Source organism: Notamacropus eugenii, chromosome 5 (assembly GCF_028372415.1).
Source record: "Notamacropus eugenii isolate mMacEug1 chromosome 5, mMacEug1.pri_v2, whole genome shotgun sequence".
In the NCBI taxonomy this organism is placed as follows: Eukaryota; Metazoa; Chordata; class Mammalia; order Diprotodontia; family Macropodidae; genus Notamacropus; species Notamacropus eugenii.
In genome coordinates, this window is record NC_092876.1 from 334,880,115 (window position 1) to 334,906,930 (window position 26,816).

The 26,816-nt window shown below is 39.1% G+C and overlaps 1 protein-coding gene across 3 annotated transcripts in view; it reads left to right on the plus strand.

Annotated features, from left to right (window-relative positions):
* RAB6B (RAB6B, member RAS oncogene family) overlaps positions 1–26,816 on the plus strand; it is a 168,896-nt gene that overhangs the window by 92,999 nt on the left and 49,081 nt on the right. For all 3 annotated transcript variants that reach the window (XM_072613613.1, XM_072613615.1, XM_072613614.1), the window contains one exon: positions 17,714–17,772. In XM_072613613.1, the coding sequence (XP_072469714.1) occupies positions 17,714–17,772 (59 nt within the window). The remainder of the gene's footprint in view (positions 1–17,713; positions 17,773–26,816) is intronic.

The following is a 26,816-nucleotide window of genomic DNA, read 5'->3' on the forward strand; positions in this document are numbered from 1 at the left end:
ATAGAATACAATCTGCTTGAAGGCAGGGCCCAGGTCTTAGACTTGGAACCCCCATAACACTCAGTGCTGTGCTAGCCACACAGAAGGTGCTCAATAAATACTTGTTTATTTCATTAGTTGATCGATTGATCCTGCTTAGATTCTTGAATGGAAGGAAGAAACACCAAAAAGTATAGTGGAAAGACCTAAAGATTTGTCACCAGAAGACCTGTGTTCAAATCTCAGTTGTTCTACACACTACCTTTGTAATCTTGACCAAGTTACCTTATGTTTCTTGGCCCTAGGATCTTCATGTATGAAATGCAGCATGGCCATTGGATAGGACCTCTGAAGCCAATACACCTGCATTCATGTCCATACTGTAACACTTACTGCTTGTGCGGCCTCAGGCAAGTCATTCTCCACCCCAAGCCTCAATTTCTTCATCTGTAAAACAAGCAGGTTGAATTAGGTGGACTTCCAGCTTTAGATATGTGAACCTTTGCATAAAGACTTGATGATCTGATCTCTAATGACCCTTCCATTCTAAATCTGATCCTGAGGACACCTTTTTTCTTTTCCTGATTATCTATCTTCATCCTTCCTGGGTCTAAACAACCAGAGGTTTCCAATAAAGCTGTTAAAACAATGAATAGAGAACAAACGAAGGAACCATAATGATTTGCCTCTGAGTTTTTAATAAAACCGTGCCTGTCATACTGAACCTGTGTTCTAGGGAACATCTCAATTTCACTCTCCTGGGAGCTCTTATTAGAAATGAGTTTCAGGTTGATAATGATGTAGCCCTTTGTTTAAAAAAAAAAAGTCTAGAAAGGACATGGCAAGTAACTGTAGACTCCTACAAATAAAAGATCTTCAAGTCCAGTCTCTTGCCTCCAGGAACAGGAGTAAGCAGCTTTAAGGACCACTAATACTTTCAGGAAAAGGTTATTTGAACCTCCAAACAAGGCTGGCCTTATTCGAAAGGGAAAAATCTTCCTATTTTGATCACCTATGGCTACAACAATACAGGTATCTCTGATATTCAGAGCTTTATTATTGGTAGTAAGTAAAGGGTACATGAATTCATGCATTTTGAGCCATCGTCCCTATGGCTTTTTCATTACTTTTCCCTGTAAGAGAGAAGAGAACCATGTTTTTCTGGGAAGTAGGATTAGTGGGAAGAGACTGGGCTAAAGGCTCACAATTAACATAGCCTTATTCCCCTCCTCATACGCCACTTCTGCATATCCCACAGGAACCAAGTTCTCACATTTTATCATTTTAAAAAATTAAATGTTTATACATACCTTTTGTTTTTACATTATGTATTATTTTACATAAAACTTTTTTACATTATATTTCTATTTTTGCATTATGTATTATTTCTCAAAGTGTCCCTCCTTCCCCTTACGGGGAATTATAACAAAGAATAAAAAAGGGGGAAAAGCAAAACTTACAGAGTATTTTTCAGTATGTTGAAATACTCCCATTCACTGGGGAACAGAAAAACAAATTGTGGTACCTGAATTTAATGAAAAATCATTACTGTGATTTAAGAAATAATGAATGTGGTAAATACAGAGACACATAGGAAGAATGAACTGATACAAAGTGAATTAAGCAGAACAAGGAAAACAATATGCCCAATATCTTCAAAGGGGTGGGAGACATCTTCTGATATCTCTTCTTTGGGGTCAAACTTGCTCTTTTTAATTTTGCAGAATTCAGTTTTGATTATTTTGTTCTTCTTCCATGTTGTGTATGTTGTTTTCCATGTTCTGCTAAATTCACTTTGTACAAGTTCATATAAGCCTTCCTATGTTTCTCTGTATTCATTATATTCATTATTTCTTACAGCAAAATAATAATTTTCCATTACATTTATATACCACAATTTGTTTATCCATTCCCCAAATGATGGACATCTACTTTATTTTCAGTTCTTTGCTCCTACCAAAAGTACTGCTCTAAATATTTTGTCATTAACATCCTTGAGGTAGGTACTTAGCCATAGAATCTCTGGGTCAAAGGAATCAGAATATTTTCAGCATTTTAAATAATTTCAAATTGCTTTTCAAAATGTTTAAGCCAGTTCATAGGTCCACCAGCAATTCATTAGTTTTGACCAATTTCCCACAACACCTCCAATGTTGACTGACTATTCCTGTCTTTTACCACCTTTCCAAATTTGCTGGGTGTAAAGTAAAGCCTTTGAGTTGAGATTTGCACTTCTCTTATTAGTGATTTGGAGAATTCTTTCACCTTATTAAAAGTTAGTAACTTGTCATTTTTTCAATAATTGTTCATATTCTTTTACAAATCTACTACAGAATAGCTTTTGGTCTTCTACATTTGCTAGTAGACTCTTTTGTATATCTGGGAAAGAAAACTTTACCAAGATCCCGTCTTAAACATTGAGCCTTGATATTCAGATAGGAATTGCAAATTCCTCTGGTCTGAAGATTCATTGGTATCACCCAGACTGGGAAAATGTATTTCTCCCACTTGCTGGAGGGATCATGAGGACTAAAGTATGTTAGACCTAGAGCCAGGCCCTCTGGAAAAGCCACTCCTCTCACTTTTTGGAAGAACTGTGGGGCTCATGGAATGCTAGAGCTAGATCTGTGTAGGCCTTCTGGAAAATCCATTTCTTCCATTTACTGGAGGGTCCATGAGGCTCAGAGAAGGTTTGTTTTAGCTGAATTTATTGGGAAAATTACCTACCAAATCATTTTGGTTCCATGTTTGCAGTTAAACTCTTTCTAAATAAGTGTGAGCCTACTTTGCTGCCTCAGTAAACACAATGTAATAAGCATAATTAAATTTTTCTTTGCTGATTGAGGAGTTCAAATAATTTTACAGGGTGGATTCAGATTATAAATTACCTAAAAAGTCAAGGAAAGGAAGTTAGCTTGATGCCGTATGAAATGAGGAGCCAGGAAAAGTATTTGAGCAGGGAAGTCACAGTGTGTATCTGAGACACAACTGGTGAAGAACTCCTTGTAGTATAGCTAGTTGAGGTTACAACAAGTCCCTGCCATCTTGGAAATTAACAGACAGATTATTGACCTAAAGAGAGGGATAGAAATATATCAAAATATAAAAATTGAAGAGATTCCCCTTGGAGACAACCACCATGAAAAACGCAAGGAAATTGGTGGACCTAAAGAAGAGATATGAAAAGATACTTTCTCCTGCTTCCTTGCATTTGTGTAATTAGAGAAGGTTTTCCCTCCTTCCCTATTCCTTCCTTCTTTCCTTCTTCCTACCTTCCTTCTTTTCACAAGCATTAAAAGATCTTTACAAACAAAAAAAAGCATTAAAAGATCTTTAGTGTGGCAGCTCGGTGGTGAAATGGATAGAGAACTAGTGCAGGAGTCAGGAGGACCTGAGTTCAACTCTCACCTCAGACACTTGATTCTCACTAGCTGTGTGACTTTGGGCAAGTCACTTAACCCCAGTTGCCTCATCCTGGGTCATCTCCAGTCATCCTGATGAATATCTCTGGTCACTGGATTCAGATGGCTCTGGAGGAGAAGTGAGGCTGGTGACCTGCACAGCCCTCCCTCACTCAAAGTGCAAATCATGTCATCATTTCTCTTATGGCATGATCTTCTTCCACAACTAAGGAACACACACAAAACATCTTTATGTTAAGCACTTAGATACTAAAGATAAGTAGCCAAAAATCCCTCTGATCTCAAGGAGCTTCCATTTTATTGGGGGAGGGGTAGGTATTTATTCAGAAAATTAAATATCAAATAAAGAAAGTAATTTTGAGGGGGAGGCACTAATGACTGGAGTTATTACTTCCTGTAGGAGCAGCTTCTAGAACTGAGCTCCTACAGAAGCTAGGGATCCTACCTGTTTGGACTTACAAAGTGAGATGAATTTATAAATAGAGAGACTGACAAAGTGCCAAGGAGACTGGGGTAAGCTATCTAAAGGAGAAGAAATGACAAGATAAATTCTGGGATCAACTGAGCATGAACTATAGAATGGAGATTGGTATATGGCCAATACCTAGTCTAGCCCTGCCTCAAAATCATTGAATCCCTGGGTTAAAAGGAACTTTAGACATCATCTATCAAGCTCAGTTCAACTGAATAAACTTTTGTTAAGCACCTACTTGCCACATACTGTGTAAACCACTGAAGATACAAGAGGAAAAGACAGACCCTGCCCTCAAGGAGCTTAGAATCTAGTGGAGGAGACAACATGCAAACAAATGTATACCAAAAAAGCTATATACAGGATAAGTCAGAGATTACTGAGAGAGGGAAAATGCTGGCATTTTTATTTCTTTGCAAAATATTCCTGATTTAAGCAAGTTAAAACCATCCAGAAAGGTCAGTTGAGGATCAAAGTTTAATAAAAATAATTACCCATATTTCATGATATGGTACCCTCAGGATTTCTTCATAACAAGCCAGTAAGATATGGAAAGAATTATTATCCACATTTTATAGATGAAGAAACTAAGGTATAAAGAGGTGAAGAACTGTCCCATAGATCCCTATCAAGGACCCCAAGTCCAGGGTTCTTTCCATTACCTCATGTTACAATGATGGAACTTATGTGCTGCATTTTAGCTTTTCTTTCCTTTTTTTTGAGGGGGTGATGGTGGTAAATGTTATGATTTTATTACATTCCTGCTGAGGAAACTCCTCTACCAATGCATTTTGATCTACAGCTTACAGCCTTAGACAAATGCCTAGATTATTTAGAGGATAAGTGACTTGCCTGGGGTCACTCAGTCAGTAGCAGGACTTGAACTCAGGTCTTCTGACTCTGAGACCAGCTCTTTATCCTCTGCACAAGTTGATGTCCCAGAATTTATCTTACGTGCTAGAAGAAGAGCTAGAGATAAAATCAGTCATGTCCTTAACTTCTTCAGAGACCAGAAGTGAGGGAAACAGGGAAAAAGGTGCTACCAAGAACATTGTGGGGCCACGAGATGGATGAGCTTTGATCTAGTGAGGTAGAGTAAACTAAATTGGAATGTTATCAAGGAGTACTTGTGCAATACTGTTGAAGTCTTTACACCTGCACCTAGAGAAGGTATCTAACACTCTACTGGTCACCATTATGGGCCACTTATTCTCTGTGAAAATCTTACTCCATTGCCTCTCATCGTACAAAAGTGGCCTGGAATTCTCGAAAGCTATACCATCCAAGTGAGAGCAGTAACTTCTCATTGTTGTTCAGTCGTTTTCAGTCATGTTCAACTTTCGTGACTCCATTTGGGGTTTTCTTGGCAGAGATACTAGAGTCATTTGCCATTTCCTTCTCCAGATCATTTGACAGATGAGAAATCTGAGGCAAACATGGTTATGTGACTTGCCTAGGGTCACACAGCTAGTAAATGTCTAAGGCCAGATTTGAAGTGAGATCTTCCTGACTCCTGGAAGGGGACTCTATCCATTGTGCCACTTAGCTGCCCAGAGAGTATTAGCAGGTCTCACTGGGCTGAAAAGAATTTGTATATGGATTTAGCAATATAGACTGTGTGTCTGTCATCTGAATCTTAGCCCAGCTAAGTTCTTATGGGCTTAGCACAAGAGAGCCCCAGTTGAGTGCTAGTTTAGTTATAGCAACTCATGAAGAACATGGACTTAAGCTTAGAAGGATTTGTGTCTATGTGGGTAGGAAAATAGTCCTGAATTTTCGACATTTCCTGTTGTGTATTTTACATTCCAGAATTCCCACATGGAACTAAAATTTAGTGGTTCACTGTGACTTTGGACCACAGTGGAAAAAGGAATGCTATTGGAGAAACCAGAGGGAGTTGGAAGCAGCATGGTACAATAGGAAGAATATTGCATTTGGAATCCAGAGAATCTCAGTCCAAATCCCAGTTCAGCTACTCACCACATGCATGAACTTTGTCAGGTCACTTAACTATTCTGAGACTTGGTTCTTCATCTATAAAATGAGGGGTGTTGGACCCAGAGGTCGTTTCTAGCTATAAATCTATAAGTTTATGAAAGGCAGTAACTCAGGGAGGGAGAAGCAGCTTTTGATGCTCCCTTCTTGGGTGATGATGCTAAAGAGAGATTGGAGAGAACAAGATGACTTGGTATACCTTATTTCTTCGCAATTGACCGTCCTTCCTTGCCTGCCTCTTTTCCTGCTTCTTCTATATCAACCATCTACCTCTCACTTCCAGGACTCCTGGGTCTCTCTTAGCTGTCCTTCCTGGTAATCGTGAGTTGAAACAAAATTCCTTTATAGGGAAGGGCTCTCTCTGCCACTTACTGCAGCTGCATTCCAGTTTCCCAGAAAATAATGCATTTGTCTTGGAGCTGCTATCACCATGCATATCTTGTCATTATCTTTCTGTAAAATAGCATCCTTAATGATGATACTAATAACATGGCATAATATCCTAATGGTGACTCACAGGCATATTGTGGAAGATAATCAATGCCTGAGAAGTGCTTCCAAAGACCAGGATTTTAGTCCTTGCTCCGACTCTAATTTGGGTTATTATGCAAATACCAAGTAATAGTCACAGACAGAAAGAAGATGGAGGCAGCAGAAATATCGTATCACTGAAGATGCTTCCCAAATCCTGGTTTATGTGTCAGGATGGGATCAGAAATGTGAAACTTAGGAGAAAAGAAAAGTTGACTTCTCAGATCTATGACTTTTTTGTGCCTGGAGTAAAATGGAAGTTCCCTGAAGGCAGAGACTGTCTCACTTTTTTATTTGTAATCCCAGCATCAGCATAGTTCCTGGTTCAATAAATGATTATTGAGCGATTGATTAATTGACTGAATCACAATTCACCTGAAACAAGAAAGGCACCCTCAGGTGGGATATCGCTTTGTTCAGCAATTCAATGTCTAGGACATCAGACCCCATCATTGGAGACCTTTGAAAGAGAAGAAGGAAACCATCTTGTAATTTCCAATTTTAACTAATCATTTCCAATAGGTAGATGGATGCTAAGCTTAGTTTCTTCTTACTTGAGATACAAAAGCCTGATTACTGAGGGCTAGGGTTGGGGATTATAATAGTAGTCATTCTCTGTTTCAAATAGTTTTTTCTAGGGAAGAGAGCTGAGATAGGAGTTGAAGCCAGCCCCACCCCCCAAATCCTTAAAGTGTCACAACAATATGTTTTATATCGAGGGAACTTTGGGGTCATCTAGTTCAATTTCATTTTATAGAGAAAGAAACTGAGTCCCCAGGGAAGGGAAATCACTTTCTCAGGGTCACAAAGGAAGGTTGATTCAACTCTTACTGAAGTTGAGGCTGATCTGAGATTGAGTCATGTAGAATCTATTGGAGCTGGATAGGATGGTAGAGCGCCCTCATTTTACAGAGGAGAAAAGAGAGGACCCGAACTAGAGTTGGAGCAAGGACTAAAATCCTGGTCTTTGGAAGCCCAAGCCAGTGGGATTTCAGTGAGGGTGTTGAAATCTAGCCTTCTGAGATTTGGTCAAGGATCATTCAGAGGGTCTGTGGGGCGCTCCTGCTACCTTATTTCATAATTTAGGTCAACAGCTTGAGTGGGGATGGGGAAGGGTGATGTTCAGTCTTTCTTGGTTGCACTCTGGCTCCAAGCTCACCAATGCCAGGTAGGGCAACCCCAACCTCTTCCAGGGGAAGCAGGAGTTCATACCAGGTTGAAGTGATGTATGGGCAGTAAATGGTCCACATCCCCTAACTGCCCCTAACTGCCTTCATTCACTATTGTCACCTAGGAATCTGGGCTGCTCAAAAATGCTATAGGCACTGGGAGAACCGGATTGTCAGTTCTCAGGGCCAGGATGAACCTCCCTTTCTCTGCCTAGAGACCAGAGATCAGATTCCTGACAGCTACAGCATTTGCTTTCTCTTCCCAGCCACTGCTAGAGAGACCTTGAGAAAAATTATTTTTCTGTCATATTAATAACCAATTATTAAATTAGAATCCAGGCTTTTTCTTTTTCTTTTTCTATTTCTTCATTGAGGCTCAGCTCCCAGGGAAGGTCAGCCTCTGAAGGACATGACTGATTGAGATTACCCCTATCCCTCATGCTCGTCAATCTTGGGCAGGATCCCATCCAACTAAGAGACCTCACATCTGGAAGAGTATAAACAGAATCCAATCTGGATCAGTTCTTACCCTGAGGAAAAGAAGCCTTGTCCTTCTACCCCTCCATTAGAATTTAGGCCAACCCAACTCATGAAGGAGAAAACCAATCAGAGTGGTCTAAATGGAGATGGATCCCCATACCCAAATGGCTGCAAATGATCAAGCCATGTTCTCAGCAGGAGGAAATGAAGACTTCTAACCCACCTGTTCATTAAAATGTCTACCAATCAGGGTCGATTTTCATTTGTCTGAGGTATTCCCTTTTGAAAATAAGACTCTTGGGGTAGCTAGGTGGCACAGTGAATAGAGCACTGGCCCTAGAATTTTAGGACCTGATTTCAAAGCTGGCCTCAGATACTTCACACTTACTAGCTGTGCGACCTTGGGCGAGTCAATCCTAATTGCTTCATCTTCCCCCCTCAAAATATGAAAAAAAAATTTAAAGCTTTCAAGCTCTCCATGTTTTTGTCTTTGGTTGCCAAGAGCATTGCCACTGACCATCAATTTATTGATTATTAGCTAACCAAATTAATATAATGATTATTAATTACCCTTGAAAATCTGTCTCTCAAGATATTTCATTGGTCTCAACCTCACAAGCTAGAGGTGGAGCCACAGCTATGTAGCTCCCAGACAACAAGAACTGGGTCCCATCTACCTTGGCAATCCAAACCAGCTCAGGACTACCACACAGCCATTGATACTACTTTCTTTCTTTCTTTCTTTCTTTCTCTCTTTCTTTCTTTCTTTCTTTCTTTCTTTCTTTCTTTCTTTCTTTCTTTCTTTCTTTCTTTCTTTCTTTCTTTCTTTCTCAGAGGAGCACAGGAAGTATCACCACCCTTGAATTCCCCATCCTAGGGCAGAGCTCTTGCTGTCCTGCCCTAGTTAGAACCTGGCAGTTTCTGGTATCCTTTTGAAAACCTTGAGCCTATTGGGCTGTAACATCAATGTGAGGCCCTGGGGTTTTTCTGATCAGAGCACAGACTATTGACCAAAGAAGGCCAAAGTGATTTTATTTGGTTTTATATATTTTATATAAGCCTCCTGCTGCCTCATAGGTAGCCTATAAAAACCTTTTGAGCTATAAAAACGTCCATCAGCTCCACTCTCCCATAGAAAGGCTATCCCCCTATCATCCACAGCCATGTGCATTCTCTTCCCATGTCTGTAGGTGAAAGGAACAGTCATTTGTTGTTGGCAAATAATTCCATAGAGACATTCTTCTATGAGAAACAAATATAAAGAGAGAAAGGAGAGTGACAGGGTTTGCAGTGTTTTCCGTAGATCTATCTGCTGTCTAATAAAATTTTGGGTTTCCTGACTAATCTATGTCCTCCATTGTTTCTGCTGAATTTCTTCATAAATACTGCCTTTGTCTCTTTCGTCTTGGTTGACAGATGCCAACTTAGGTGGCCTTTTCAAGTGGGAGATATCATATGATAGAAATGCAACTTAATGAGACTATAGCAGAATTTCAATTGATATGAATGATTTAGGAGAAAATGAAAAATTCAGTATTTTTCTGAAGATTACTGAGGAAATCCTTTTCATTTCCATACTTGTGGTTGAAATTTTTTTCAGAAATGTGTGAGGTTCCTTTCCTGCCTTAGTAGGCATTGTATAATAGAAATAATTAAATTTCTCTTTTCTGATTGAGGAGTTTGTACTTTTGAGTATAAGTGATAATCAGTTGAAGCCATAGATGGAGATGTGGGAGGTGTTGGATTAATTGTGCACGGCCTCCCAGACATTCTTTGGATTTTGTTGTTGTGTGTGCCAGCTCATTTTCTTGATATTTGCCTCTATCTTAAAAGCAGAGCATAGGGAGAAAAAAATCTAATTGAGCATAATTAATGCTATTGGGCATACATGCATATACACAATTACACGCAGACACATATATATATAATCCATATATAAATAGATGCACACATATATGCATATGTGTATATATGTATTATATGCGTGTATATACATATGTGTGTATATCTGTATATATACACACATATAGCTATATAATCCTGGTTTATATGTAGTCCTAGTAACATATATATATATACACACACACACACAAACACATATGAACATATTAGATAGATATTGGTCTTATGACCAATTCAGTGAATGTTGAGAAGTTAACATGAGAGGATATGACTATATGTTCTTGATATCAGATTTTTATTTTATAAATGCTAGTATATATTTTCTAGTGGATGAGATTTTGCAATCTATGTTATAATCCTTATTCCCTGATCTTGGTTCAATCCAATTAATTCAATCACATTTGTCATGCACTTACTATGTGCAATGTACTCGATGTACTAGGTGCTCAGAATGCAAAGTTGAATAAAGCAATATAGATAAATGCAGTGAAGCAAGACAGTCTCTGTCTTCCATGAATTTATAACCCAGTAGGAGGGTTCAGACAAGTATCCAGATCTCTGATAGCAGCTTTCTCATTCTCTCTCTTTATCCCTCCTCTCTCTCCCTCTCCTTTGCCCTCTTCCCCTCCCTCTCTGTGTGTATATACATGAGTGTACACACATATACATATACATGCATGCATATATACATACACACATACACACACACACACACACACACATATTGAGCCTAGGGAAAATCCAAACTGAGTGGAAATTTGAGAAGAGAGACCTCACTTTTAGTTGGGAAGACCAAGGAAGGGGCACCTGAGTTGGGTCGTAAAGGTAGGAGAAGACCATAGGATCATAGTTGTCAAGTAGGAAGGAACTTCAGAGACCATTGAGTTCAATTCCCTCACTTTATAATTGAGAGCCCAGAGAAAGTCACACTGCTAACAGGTATCTGAAGTGGGCTTTGAACGCAAATCTTTGTGATGCCAAGTCTGTCATTCTGTTTATTTACTATTCATGACTTCATGATTCCCTTTCACCCTGAGTTGGGTAGAATTCCATCTCTGTTTTTCACCATTCTTCCTGCTCAATATGCTACAACTTTCACTTCTCACTAATCATTTATCTCCAGTTTTACCAAGGAAAAAACTTCAGAAAAAAAAATCTGTTACTGTCTTAGAATAATGTGGGTCAGGCTAAATGTGGATGACTTTCTTGTCAGAGTTGCCACAGACGACATTATTGAATGGCTGACTAGGAAAACCCCTGATCATCCAAGATGCCCATATCCCAGAGTCTTATAAAAACCCTATAAACATCAGGTCTACTTGACAAAGTAGAGTTTTCTTAGAGGCAGGCAGGTGTCTCTAGAACACTGAATCTGGAGTCAGGAAGAACTGAGCTCCAGACATTTACAGGTTGTGTGACCTTGAGTAAGTCACAATCTCTATTGGCCCCAGTTTCTTCATCTCTAATATGATGAATCCTATTATCATAGATTTAGACCTGAAAGGATCTTTAGAGATGATCAAGTCCAATCTCTCCCCTTCCTCCAATCCTATTTCCCAAATAAAGAAACTGAGGGTAAGTGGTTTGGTAATAAGTGACAGAGATGGAATTTCAACTCAAGTCTCCTGACTCCAAATCTGGGACTTTTGGCATTGTATTGTGGTACCCTTTTTATTTTCTTTTTTCTCAAGGTCCTGCCTTCAGCTAAGCTGTCCTGTTGAAAAAGATGTTAATGGATGATAATGGCTTAATAGCTTACCTCTTCCAGATATATCTGCATTTAAACCAGGGATCCCTGGAGATAGAATGCATTATTCCTTTGGGATAAAGCTTCTATTATAAAATCTCATACTGTGTCAGGCCAGTGAGTGAGATATTCTGGGGTAGAAAAACTCGATAGTTTTATGTAATGTATACACATCACCCCCAGAAGACAATATTTGTCTTAGGGTTGTCTGAGAAATAATCTTGTACCACCTCAGTTTCATGCAGCATTTTCTAAACAGACTGCAAATATCTTTACTGTTATTTCCTTCACCAATATGTTGTCTGAGTTACAACCATCTAGTGCAGCCTCTGCGAGCAGCCTGCTTCTCAAGGGGTGGGAGGTGGAATCAAGCTTAGCTGCTACCATTCAGAAAGACAGAAAGGCTTCATGGCTTCATTGCTATACCCTATTAGGGCATGCTCTGTGGGTAGGCAAAGAAGCGTTTTGATTAAGAAGACTAATAGCCAACACTTAGCTCTTTAAGTCTTGAAAGGAGCTTTACATACATGAGCTCATTTGAACCTCACAAGAACCCAGTGAGTTAGGTGCCATCATTGTTCCCATTTTATAAATGAGAAAACAGAGGTCCAAGGAAATTAAATTATTTATCTGAGGTCAAAGACCTAGTAAATGTCTGAGGCAGGATTCAAACTCAGATCTTCCTGATTCCAAATTTGATTCTCTATCCTTATTCAAAGCCCTTCGTCACCTGGTCCCTTCCTATTTTCCCAGTATTTTTACACCTTACTACCCTCCACTTACTCTAAGTTCCAGTGGCCTCCCAGGGGTTGCTTCCACACAATCCTCCAACTCCCTCCTCAAAATATTTTCTCTGCTAGAATACTGTTTATGTCTGCTTCTTTGCTTCCTGGGCTTCCTTTAGGTTTTAACCAAAGTCCTAACCTTCTGCAAGAAGTCAATCTCCCTTCATTTTAGTTCCTTCTCTCTGAGACTAGCCTTAATTTATCCTGTACATATCTTATTTGTATGCATGACTGCACTGAGTCCTTCATTATTGTCTTCTATGTTAAAACTATAAACTCTCTGAGAGCTGGGACTTTATGTTTTCTTTTCCTTTCTTTGCATTTCCAGCACTTAGAATGGTGCCTGGTATGTAGTAGGTATTTAATAAATTCTAGTTGGCTGACTGACTCTATCCATTATACCCTGTATCTGTTATACCATCTAGCTACCAGTCCAGCCCAACCTAGATACCTGCAAAAATCCCTTCAACACCACAATAAACATACCAGTCAGCTACGTAGGTACCACCATTTTGAGTCTCCCAGTCACTAATGAGCTCTTCCTTTAAATACTTCTCTAACCTGACCACTTCAGGAAAGACATTCTGCTCATCCACTTTATGGGACCAAATAATGGGCAGCCTGCAATCACTAAATCATTGTTCTACTAGCAGCCTTTCTACTTCCATCAATATTCGCTAGATGACTGAAAATTCTGGTGGTGTTATGTGTTACACTTGCAACATGGAGGTGCTGGGATTGGTAGCACCTCTTAGTTTTGCCTGGACCCCCTGGCACTTGTGTAATGTGGAGAATGAGACCCAGAGTCAGCTGAGAACACCTAAACAAGTATCTTGGTCGTCCCCTTGCAAGGAAGCATGTTCTACTGGAAAGAATATTGGCTTTAGTGTGAGAAAACACTAGGGTCTTAGACTTTTAAACTTGAGTCAGCCACTTATTAATAACCCTGTGACCTTAGATTAATCTTAATCTCTTTGAGCCTATTTTCCTATCTGTAAAAGAGAGAATAAAACCTGTACCTTGCAGCATTGTTGTGAGATGATGCCTGTGAAGTGTCTGGTGAAACTTAAGGTGTTATATAAATATAATCTATTTATGATTCACTTTAGAATTACATGAAATGTTTCCACAGGTCATTGCATTGTAAGTGAAAAGTAGCAATTTTCATATACTATGTCCAACGGTACTTTCATAGGCAAGGCATCATCTCTGAAAGCACATTCAGAGCCTTATCTGAAACCATCTCTGGGGGAAGTGTCAGACAAAAGATGCGTATGGATATGAAAGCTGGGGTGTGCCCCTCTCACACATGGATAGGGTCTTTAGAATAACTACCCTATGTTCAAGCTATTCTGTGAGTCCTCAAAACCACAAGCCACTTGGGATGAATTTTTTTTTTTAAATTAGAAAGGGGGTGGCTTAGTTCAAAATAGAAGATGTTTAATGAAATAACAGGAAAAAAAAAAAGTAGTAATGGAACTCCCCTGTCCCTCAAAACCATCTTTGGGAAGAATAAGCATGTATAGGAATGACCTACGAGGATTCTACCTATGTATGTACCATCAGGACATATTTGTGGAGGGGAAACAGTCTCCGATACTATGGGACCACTGATGGCTTTTGGTGAGGTCATTAGACTGATGTTTCCGCTAAGCACAATAAAAGCTCCCCATGGTTTCTTCATTACTGGTGACGGAGGAGTGCTTAGTCTCAGCTGGTGTTACTTGTGGCTGGGCAGGTAGTCTCTGCTGGGCGCTGCTTCCTGGGACCAGCTTTTAGGCTCATCTCCATCTGTCAGCCATCTGGGTGTAGTGGCTAGAAAACTGTTCCCTGATAAGGACGGGCAGACAGCTCTTTCGATGTAGCCACAGCATTTAGTTAACAAAAGTCAGACGGACCCCTCCCCCAGGCTAAGATCAAATCTTTTCTATTTAACACCCGTGTCTGGGCTGGAGATAGCAACCCTTTTCCGTCTCACTTAGGGTTACAAGTTCCCAATCTCCTTTCATGCAATTAAATTTGAATCAGAACAAAAGGTAAGTGATGAGACAGCATCAGTGTCTCTAGCACCGAGCCATATTCTGACTTTATTATGTGTTTCTGTCAGCCACAAAACTGGTACTTTATTCCAGTCTGGGGGGGGACAAATCTTCCTTCTCCCTACACGACAATGAAGGAGGCCCTGTATTGCTCATGGTTATCTCATGGCATAGTCATCATTCTAAGAACACACATTTTTCCCTTAGGAGTGGGTTTAGGGAGATGACCTAATATCCCATTTCCACCCCCACAAAATGTCCCTCCAGGATGCAATCGGGTTGTAGTGAGGTTCTCATCAGAGCCTTGCTCTGATCTGTCTCAGGAGATTTACGATAATCCTCCTCCTGCTGAGTCATCCCAGGCCTCTAGAAATTCAGCAGGAACCCTCCGCCGGCCCTCTTGGTCCTTAGCCAACGTGCACAACAGAGATAAATCATCTAATTCTACCAGCCATACTCTGTACTTTGATAGGACAATCAATTGCTCATGGGCTTCCCAAGAGATATCTTGATTCCTGTGTATCCATAGTCTATAAAGCAAACATTTTTCCTACTTAATTTTTTTTTTCTTTTCTCATTGGATACTGAGGACTTCTTGTGAGAAATTTATCTTCCTTAAGGATTCAAGTCTTGGAATAATGAAACATTAAAAAAACAAATTGGGTTCCAGATTATGATCAATTAAATCAATATGAATACATTATACAGTGTCCCAAAAATCTTAGTTCAGTTTTAAACTTTAATAACCTAAAGCTTAAAATTTCACTAAGACTTTTGGAACCACCTGTACATATAAATAAAATATGTTATGTACCTATGTATACATATGTGTATGTTATACATAAGAATTTTAAAATCTACTAATGTTGATTTTCAAGAATAGTCTAATTAATTTTAGTTTTTAGTCTAGATTTATGATTTCATCAGATATAGGGAATTCCCAGTATGGAGACTTCCTCCAATAATGAAGACAAGCCACTTCTTTATAAATTATGCTCTCAAGTATCTAGGCCACTGAGACATTAAATGCTTTATCCATGGTCATATGGGCAACTAGGTGGCATAGTCGAAGTACCAGGCCTGGAGTCAGGAAGACTCATCTCCCTGAGTTCAAATCTGGGCTCAGACACTTACTAGCTGTGTGACCCTGGACAACTCACTTAACTCTGTTTGCCTCAGTTTCCTCAGCTGTAAAATGAGCTGGAGAAGGAAATGGCAAGCCAATCTGATATCTTTGCCAAGAAAACCCCAAATGAGGTCTTGAAGAGTCAGACATGACTGAACAACAACTCTCTAGTCAGACTTCTTTATTTGCAGAACAAGATTTGGAACTGTCAGGAACGTTACAAATGATCTAGATTAGGCCCTGTTTATTTTACAGGTAAGGAAATGGGCCCAGAATGATTCAGTGATTTGCCCAAGGTCACAGAGATAGAAGTTGCACAGCTCCTTGCGCCGCTCTGATTAGAACTCAGGTCTTTTGTTTCCAGATCCTGCATTCTGGTAGTTGCCCCATTCTCTAGCCTACTTGGCCTAGACTTTGAATGTGTTTTGCAAATGAATTTAGGCAGGGAGCCAAATCGGAATAAAGCCATTGGGTGAGGGAGGGGAGAGATTAAAAATAAAAAATTACCTGTGTACTCCCTGTTAGATTACCCCCAATTTATCCTGTATGTATCTTATTTTCACATAGTTGTTTGCATGTTGTCTCCCCTAGTTAGTCTGTGAGCTCCTTGAGAACCAGGACTGTTTACTTTGTCAAGTAAGAAGAACCACGCCCCACCCCACCCCCCAAAAAATTTGGATGACATAATTTCCATCTTGAAAAATGTTGTGGACCTGAGCTCTGTTGTTATTCAGTCATGTCTGACTCTGTCAGACCCATTTTGCGGTTTTGTTGGCAAAGATACTGGAGTGGTTTATCATTTCCTTCTCCAGGAAACTGAGGCAAACAGAGTTAATTGACCTGCCCAGGGTCACACAGCTAGTAAGTATCTGAAGCTGGATTTGAACTTAGATCTTTTCTGACTTGAGGCCCCACACTGTACTCTGTAGCCCTTACCTTGCTGCCAGGACCTGAGCATTACTCCCTATTTAAATTCTATTGTACTTAGAAAACTCTTATTCCCAGCTAACTGAATCTGGTTTGGTAAAGAATGCTCAAGATCTGCTTAAATGCTACACTCAAACCAGAACTGGCTACACCCTTTCCTTTGCCTGCCTCTATTTCTTGGAGGTCTCACTGGCAGTAAATTAAATGAAGACAAAATTCTTTTCTGTACCTTTACCAAAACAGATATTTTCTCTGGACAAGTATGAGGGTGACCATCAAACAGTAGTTCTCAAAGGCTGTGCTGTGTTTTACCTGGTATGTTCTATGAAATTTAGAATGTTATTGTAGATAAGAGAAATGTATAAATAATTTTGCTTAATATGCATCTTACATGCAAAGAACATGTGATATATACGCATAATATTCATAAAGCAAGCAAAAGTTTAAACTCAAGACCACCTCAACAAGATGGCTTATAGTTTTGAAAGGAAGTGTATATTTATTCTCTCAGAATGTTACCAACTTAAATATTCAATGTGCTGGGATTCCTCCAGTCAAAGAGTACAGTATCAGGAGCAAATAAAGTTGGAGAACCAATGTGAGTGAAAGTAACACTAGCTTTGGAGTCCGAGGACGTGGGCTTGAATTCTCATTTGCTACTGACCTTTGCCTGTAGAACCTGTAGCAAGTTATCTCACTTTTCTGGACCTCAGTTTCCTTCTACGTAAAATCAAAGGGTAAAATTATTTTTTCAGTGCAAAAATGCTATGACTTAGTTGGCTTCTAAACTAGATAAACTTGAACCTTCTGAATTTCTTCTAGATTGAGAATTCTTTGAAAAAACTACTATGTCTCTAAAGTGAAGACAATTCCCTTAACTCTGAGAGCCTCTCTGTTACTGGAGGTTGTAGGAAAAATTTTGGCATCGCTTTGTGGGCCTCCCCCTCTAAATAGTCCGAATTGTGGCAAAGGTGGGATAGATGTTTTTGGTTTTCATCATTCATTTATTTCTTCCGCTCTTTCTGGGATTTAGCCCCAGTAAGGACTTGTATTTCTCTCACTGAAAAGGTATTTTAAAAAATAATAATAAAGAACTTAACTTTGGAATGTTTTAGCTGAAATATCTTCTTATTTTACAGTTGGCAAGACATCTCTGATCACACGGTTCATGTATGACAGCTTTGACAATACATATCAGGTGAGATCCTTTACCCCTTCAAATGAGGTAAGGCCTGGAAAGTACTTGGTGACTAGGAAGTACTATATGAACATGATTCAGTATTTTATATATTTATTATTATATCATATCATATTACTTGGCAGTACATTGTATTATACTATTCTATATTATATAGCATCTTATATTAAATCATATGTTCTATCATTATATTACCTCACGTCATGACATATTATATTATACTATACTATATCATTATATCTTATATTAAGTCATATTATATCCTATTGTGTTACATTCTCTTGTATTACATCACATATATAACAAATCTTATATCATTGTGATGTTTAGAAAAATACACATATATTATATAACATATCATATCATATTATATCATTATGATGTTTAGAATAAAAATACATTTTAAAAAATGCTCAAAATCCTATTGCCATAGTATATTATATGCCATATCACCATGTCGTGTCAGGTTATACTATGTTATTCTATATTATATTTTGTTGTGTTATATATTTAAGTGACTAGTCCCTTACTGGGTAATAAAAACAAAAACTCTAAATTCACTGTCATTCAGGAGACTTTCTTCCTTAGTTCCCAACATGTAATCAAGGAAAAGGGTGAAATTTCTTTCCCTAGAGATATATTTTTCTGCATTGGGTTAGGTGTCTTCCTGTTTGGGGACAAGAGTTTGGATAAAGTGATCTCTAAAGTGAATAGTTCTCGGTGTATTCTGAGGACCATTTGGGGTCCATAAAGATTATCCCAATGGTCTGTGGAATTTTTCTCTTGTAATACAATATTACTTCTTTTATCAAGCGTTATTTGATTCACAGAAGTGAATTTTCCAGATAAATGAAGCTTGGCCTTAAAACACTAAAATGTATTTTACTCTAATCAATGAATTATGGAAATCTTTCTAAAATATTTTATATATTTTAGTAACTTTTTGAACAGAAAACTCTAATACATTTAAAAAATATATTTATTCTTATTCTGAACTTAACAGATACCAGATAAACTATGCATTTTTGTTAACATACTTATTTTCTTCCTCATCCTCTCAATATCCCACATTGGAACAAAGAAGAGTCTTTGTAACAAGTATGTGTAGTCAAGCAAAACAAATTCTCACATTGGTTGTATCTGAAAATTTGTGCATTGTTTTATACCTTCACTCTTCTTTACCTCTTACCTTTACCCCTTTAAATGAGGTGAGGCATGGAAAGTACTTGGTGACTAGGAAGTACCATCTGAACAGGATTCAATGGTCTATATTTTTGCTATTATGATGTTTTATTACACTACTTCATAATATGTTGTATGTTATATTATACTATGCTATATGTACCTCTGTCAAAAGGTGAGTAACACACTCCATCATCAATCCTCTGGAATCATGGCTGGTCATTGCATTAATCAACATCCTTAAGTCTTTCAAAGTTTTTCTTTATAATGTTTTGTAACTGTATAAATGATTCTTCGAGTTTTGTTTCCTTCACTCTGCACTAGTTGGCACATGTCTTCCTAGATTTCTCTATAACTATCTGTTTAATTTTTGTGGTACAATAATATTCTGTTACTTTTGTATATCATAATTTGTTTAACATTTCTCCGGTAGAGTTTTCAGTTCTTTGTTATTATAAAAATAGCTGCTATAAATAATTTTAGACACATAGGTCTATCTTCATTCTTTGATCTTTTTTGGGATATAGGCCTAGGAGTGGTATCATTGAGTCAAAGGGTACGTAGAGTTGAGTGACTTTTGAAGTATAATTTCAAATTGCTTTGTAGAATAGAATACATTAATGTGCCTGCTTCCCCATAGTCTCTCCAGCAATTGCCATTTTCCTTAGCTAATCTGATGGGCATGAATTAGAACCTTAGAATTGTTTTAATTTACATTTCTCTGCTTATTAATGCTTTGGAGCCAACATAATGTGCCTTCCTTTTTTTAAGATTTGGGATGATCCTTAAAAACATCTCTTATTGCCCTATGAAATATAACAATTCTACATTTGCTTTTTAGTTTTTCTATCTCCTTCCTAAATCAGGCTATAGCTTTTCCTAATGTCAATCGCCTATCTATAACAGCCCTACCTCTATTCTAGTTCTTAATAAGCTATGGTCTAGAAAATCATATACCCAAGTGTGTTAAATCTTATGTGCTAAACAAAAGTCAGTAAAGTTATGAGCAGAGATCTGAGGAATGAGTTGCTTGACATTTGCCTCAGAGGCTTTGTGGCAGCTAATTGGGGTACAGAAGGATCTTTTTCTCTCAATTCTGGCTCCAGAGCTGCATTTAGAAGGGTGTGTAGCATTCCAGGTAAAGGAAATAAGGACGTAGGAGGTAAGTATTATGACATATAATGGAGAATAGCAATTCCAAAAACTCTTGGGCAACGATGACTTTACACAAAGTCAGCGGCTATTGTGTGTTTGATAGAACTTTCTGAAGCCTTCTCCATTAACTGGAGTGACCCTGAAAATTACATGTGAATTTTTTGCACTCTCTGGACTTTTGCTGGTTTTGCACTCCTAGGATACCATAGTTTCTGTGGCTCTGTAGATAAATGTGATAACTAGGGGAAGGGGAAGAATAAAAATTTTTAAAAAATGATTACAAAGTTTCCTCCAGATTCAGTAACTAGGAAAATGGTGCTGCTGTTGCCATAAATTGGGGAGATCAGAAGGAATAAGGTGATATATTAGACAAGTGAGGTTGGAGGTCCTAGAAGGATGTATGGGTAGAGAGATGTAGAATATAAGTAGAAACCCAAAAAAGAGATGGTTTGCTGTAGGTTTCCATAGTGGTGAAAGTTGAAGTCAATGGGAGTCTATCAGAATCCCAAGGAAGAATGGATGCAGAGAGAAGAGGCCTGAGACCAGAACTCGAGAGAGTGCTTAGAAGGAGGGTGACAAAAGAAAATGAAGACCCTAGACATGAAATGGCTTAAGAGTCAGGTGATAGAGAGAGAACAGATGGAGATGTAGGAACGGTTTCATAGAAGCCAAAGGAGGGACAAGTTTCGAGACCAACAGCATCAAATACTGAAAAGGAGATGAACAAGAAGGGAAACTGAGGAAAGGTCTTTGGGTTTGGTGATGAGGAGGCCAGTAGAGGCCCTGAAGGGAACAGTTTCAGTAGTAAGGTGAAGGTAGGGGAGAAGACAGATTGCAAAGAGTTGAAAAGTCTATAATGTGACAAAAACACAACTGGCTTCTGGTATGAATTAGTAATTTACTTATAATATTTCTCATTTGTGTTCTGTGAAAAGCAGCATCCATTTTTCCATTAGTTTTGGTGGATTTTGGTGCATGCATCTGCGTGAAGGAAAGGGAGGCACTGGAGAAAGATCATTCCTTCTTGTTTTGTTCTGTTTTTTCATTTGGAATATGCGCACAGGAAGTTCCATGGAGTCCTTTGCCCTTCTGTGGGCACCATCGTCCAGATCTTTAAAGCAACACAAAAACTGGTGTGCTGAGAAGCTACATAGTATCTCCCCTGATACAGTGTAAACTCCTCTAGGGCAAGGGATGCTTCATTTTCATCTTTGTATCCCTAGAACCTGCACACAGTAGGTGTTTAAATGTTGAGTGTTTCATTGATTGATGATAGAAAATTGAGAAGCAATGTTCTTAATATCATATCCATGAACTTTTTTTAAAAAATTTAAATAACTATTTCAACAGAATTAGTTTCCTTTGCAATCCTATGCGCTTTATTTTATGCATTTAAAAGTATTATTCTGAGAAGGGGTTCATAGACTTCACTAGACTGCAGAGGGGTCCATGACAGAAAAATGATTAGAATCTCCAGTCTGGTGTGATCTTTCTTCCTGGCCACAGATGGAATTCCTTCAATAACAAGCTATTAGCCTTATAATTAGTATGAAAGTCCTCTTCTAATTCTATACTCATATACTCTCGTGTTAATGAATTCTCTTGGAAACTAGACAAAAAGGGATGCCTTTTCCATTGGTTTACAAGTCTTTGGGAAAAACCAAGCTCACCTTGGCTTCCATGTTCTTTCCTCCAACATCAGCTCCTCTGTCTTTCCTGCTTTCCATGTCTCCTGGCTTTCTGAATACCTTGGACTACACTGCCCTCTGATAAGGCAGCTAGAGAAAAATTCTGGGGCCAAGTTGAGAAGACTGAGTTAAGATAGAAACCTCTTTGCAAGACGGTAGAAAAAAAAACGTACTGCCTACAAAAACTTTTCACTCAGCCACACTTTTCCCCCAAGTTAACTCAACAACAACAAAAAATAAATCATCCTGAGTCCTGGCTGGAGCCTGGTAGGAAGACAATCATCGCCCCTTTGGCGGCTTCATTGTTTAGCAGTCCCTCAAAGAAGTCATTAACTGCACTAGAGAAATAGCATTTCCTAGTGGGAAGAGTCCTGGCTTCAATCAGAGGCCCTGGGTTGGAATATTGCCTCTTGCTCTAGATTCTAGTCCTAGAGCTGGAAAGAACTTCAGTGGTCACCTAATCGAACCTCCTCACTGTAAAGCTGAGGAAACTAGGGCTCAGTAAAGTGAAACAACTTGTTCAGGGTCACAGAGGCAAAAAAGCCTCTGTGGTTTGAATTCAGGTCCTCAGATTCTAGAGCTCCATTGCTCTATAGAATACAGGGCAGCGAAGTGGCTTAATAGCCTCGAGGTCAAGAGGACCTGAGTTCAAATGTGGTCTCAGACACTTGCTGAGTGACCCTAGGCAAGTCACTTAACCCCAATTACCTCCCCCCTAAAATACCAATTCTCCTAACTTACATTAAAATTGAGATACACTACTTTACTGCTTTGGGACTAATTTTCGCCCTCTATAACATCATCCAACTGATTAATCTCTAACATCCTATGTGTCAGGGAGAGCCTGTGACTTATAATGAGGTAACTAAGTAACACAGGATAGTGCACAGGACTTGGAGCAGAAAGACCTGAACTCAAATCCTGTCTCAGTCAACTTAATAGCTGTGTGACCATGGGCAAGTCACCTAAACTCTCCCAGACTCAGTTTCCCTATCTGTAAAGTGGAGATGAAAATAATAATGGTAGGGTAATTGTAAATTAATTAACATATGTAAAACACTCTGCAAACCATAAAGTGCTATATAAATGCCACGTATTATTATTGCCCAAGCAAGGATGATGTGTAAATGGCTAGGTCTCTGTATCAGGTAGGCTTTCTGTTTTGGTTAGTGCCATGAATGTGCTGCTGCATTGTCAGGATTCCTTTTGCCTCTCGTCACCTAATAAAAATATCCCGCCTTGGCTTAGGGGTTTCTTTTTTTTCTTTTTAGCATTTCTGTCCCTGGTTACTGCAGTGATTTCCTGCAGCTGAGCTCTGTTCAGAGGAGCACTGCTGAAATAAAAAGGCTAATTCATCCTTCACCTGTTTACCAGCGCAGCAATACCAAGCTGGGTATTAGACTCTGGATCAGATCTGGGTTCTTTCTTGTCCTGACTTTGCCACCAAATGACTGGATGATATGGGGGAAATAACCTCCCTAAGCTTCAGTTTCCTCATTTGTAAAAGTGGTGGTTTGAGCTAAATCATCTCTCTTCTTTCAGATCTTATAGTCTGTGGTTGTGATTCTGTAAATTTACCTTGAAACTGTGATCTGGATCCAGAGTTCTGGGTTCTCTCTGGACCTGCCTCCCCCACCAAATGTTTATGTAGACATGTAAATGGAGTCAAGCAAAAGCAAATTTCTGAAGGAGGTGAAGTTCATCTTAATCTATCTAACTAAAGTGTCTCATTTCAGTATTCTTTCCTGCCTTCTCCCCATGAAAGTAACTCCCCTTCTTTCTCTTTCTCTCTTTTTTCCTCTCTCTCTTTTCCTTTTGTTTCTCTTTTCCTCTCTCTCTCTTTTTTTTCACCTTTATCTCTGTCTTTCTCTATTTCTCAGTGTCACTCTGTATATCTCTATCTGTTACACTGTGTCTCTCTCTTCTCTCACTCTGTCTGAATCTCTCTATCTCTCTCTGTATATGTGTACGTGTGTGTTTCTTTCTCTGTCTCTCTCACACACCCAGGCATCCAGTGTCCTCTTGTTCATTATCTTCAGCTGTTTTCTACTTTCACTCTCTTCCCCCATCCAAATGGGCTAGAAAAAAATATAAATTAATTTCCACCATGACTTAAATGATAGGTAGGAAATGCTCTAATCAAACTCTCTCAGACCCTCTCCCATATTTTTGATACATGTAATATGTACCACCCAACACCAGAAAGTGCTCTGAGGTACCAGTTGCAGCTCCCAGTTCTTTTTGTAGACTCTGTGGCAACTGCTGTGGTGTATCCCCTTTATAGGCAGTGTCCCAGATTCTTATGCTAGTCTAGGAATGGACTCTAACCTTTTTTGAGCCATAAATTCCTTTGCCAATCTGATGAAACCTATAGGTCCCTTTTCAGAATATTTTTAAATACATAAAATACATGGGATAACAAAGGAAACTAATTATATTAAAATATAGTAATAAAAAATTAAACCAAAGTTCAGGGATTCCAGATTAAGCTCTCTTGATGCAGGTTTTGTTATGAATTCATCAGTTAGATCATGGCTCAGCCCCCATCCAACCTCTTCGCCTTTGCCCATGCTTCTTGTGTTTCTATTATGTTTGTACACAGGCAGATTTTCATACAGCTCTTAAACCAACTTTATTAGGAATGAATAAAAGCAAGTGGCATCAATGCAATCAACAGACACAGTCCTCCTCATATTAGGCATCAATTGTTCAGTAGATCAAAAACCTGGAATTTGTCACCCCCTGCTCCACCCCCTCCTTCCCCATGACCATTAATGAGCTGGCAAGGACATGTGCTGAGGGTTCTGTCACTATAACAAAACTTCTCCCAGAAGATCCATGTCTGCATTTCTAGCTGCTAGAATTCCATTGATGCAATGCCAAACACACCATATTTCAAGTAAGGGGGCACCCTAGGCCTTCAGCTTTCTCAAGTGTGTGCCTTTTCATGGTATTTACACTCATCACACCAGGGAAGTGTTAGGGGTGGGGTGAAGATTCCTTTCATCAGGCCATGGACTGCCTGAGTTGTCCTTCCTAGTCCTTCCCAGACACCAGGAGAGGGAAGACGCAGACCTTTCTAGCAAGGTGCTATGTGCTGTTCTCAACCTCTCTTACTCAAAATTAGTCCCTTTTACATCTCCTTCCCCAACTTCCCCCATCATCTCAGAGTGGGATTTAACTCTTAGAAGTTCCCTTATGCCCACGGCTCTATGGAAGAAACACAGATATTACACTGAGAGTTTAGAGTCCCACCCCTCCTGGAGGGATTTTTATAGGAAACAATCCCTTATCCCCAAATCCCCCCAGTGGGGGAATTTTAAGCATCATTGGCTGGGTAGTGAGAGAAATCATTTGAGGATACAAGGCTTTCCTGATGTACCTAAAAACACACGGCTTATATATAGGCCGGAACTTATCCTTATCTGGTACCCCCAATGATGCATAACTGGATTTGTTCAGCAGACAATAAAATTCATCAGGATAAAAAGAATTAATCAGAATCCTGGTGGAATAGGGGTCATTTCCAAGAAAGGGGAAGAAAATATAAGCTTTGTCACAGTGTGATAGATAAAGTGTAACACCAATACCGCCCCTCCCCTCCAAAAAAACCCCTTAGACTGAGATGAGAATCATATCATATAGTTCTGGGCTATTTATAGACTCACCCTATCAGATCCTGGACAAATCGCATAGATAATTCCTTTACTAAGGGAGAGTGTAGTAATGATGTGTGATCCTTGGTAGATGAAATGGTACTTCATCTAGAACATAGATTAGGAGAATACAATTGGTTCCCCAAGGATCAGAGATCAATTTGTTCTGAGCCTTCCACATCTTCATCTAGCCTGCACCTTTTGGTGGGTTTATGTGCTGGGCAGTCATGGTGATGGGCACAGTCTGCAGACTGAAAGCAGAGCTTTCTCTATGTGAGGCTAACTGGACATATGGGTATAAAATTGTGACCTTGGCCTTTATTAGCATCTTGTTCTAACTGGAGAGAAATAAAAATAGTTGTCCTTGATCTCCCCTCACTGCATGTATGTGTCAGGACATTAGGTGGAGATTGGGAAGAGATTTGGGGGCAAGATCCATTAAAAGATGTCTTGTAGAGATCTTGTCTGAGAAAGGTACTACTGAAATATCTACTTCTTCCTTTCCTTTTTATTTTCTGTTTAATCAACTTTACAATTAAAAATAAGCTTACAGAGAGAGACATGATGGCCTTTCATAATTAGTTGAGTTTTTCTGATCCTTCACACACTTGTATCATCTTCACATTAAAGACATATTCTTTTCTCAACCTGAGATAATTAGGTTATGGTGCAAGACTATCAGTGACCTCCAAGCCTCTCTGACCTTGAGTTTTCTTTTGCACCTCAAATTCCCCCACCCCTACCTATGCCCAAGAAAAGTCAGATATTTCCAGGTCAAACCTGCTCTGTGGTTTCTACTCAATTGCCAACCTTTCTGGGGTCCTCTGGGTTATTTTTGGATTCTCACTGGTGTTTCTCACACTTCCCAATTTAGTCTCCTCTCTGCATTTATAATCAAAGCATTGGGCTTTATCCCCCCTGTCTTCTTTATCAGTAAAAATCTTCCAGTCTTATCCTGACCTCCCTTTTCTATGTCTCAGCTCCCTTCATAGCAGTGTAATGATTAGCATTGGGTCTAGAGTCCGGGGCCCTGGATTCTGAGTCTGCTATTTACTAGTTGTGACTTTGGACAAGTCCCATTACCCCTCTGGGACCTGGGCTTCTTTATCTTAAAAGGCTATACTAGACGATCTATCTCTAAGGTCTTTCCTTCCCAGCTCAGGATTATAATATCAACAACAGTGATACCAACAAGAGTTGTGGCCAGCATTTATACAGTGCTTTAAAGTCTGCAAAGTGCTTTGCCCATACTATCTCCTCACAGCAAGCCTGTGAAGTAAGTGCTCTTATCTTCATCTTACTGATGAGGAAACAGAAACTGCCGAGGTTAAGTGACTTGCCCACAGTCATACAACTACTAAGT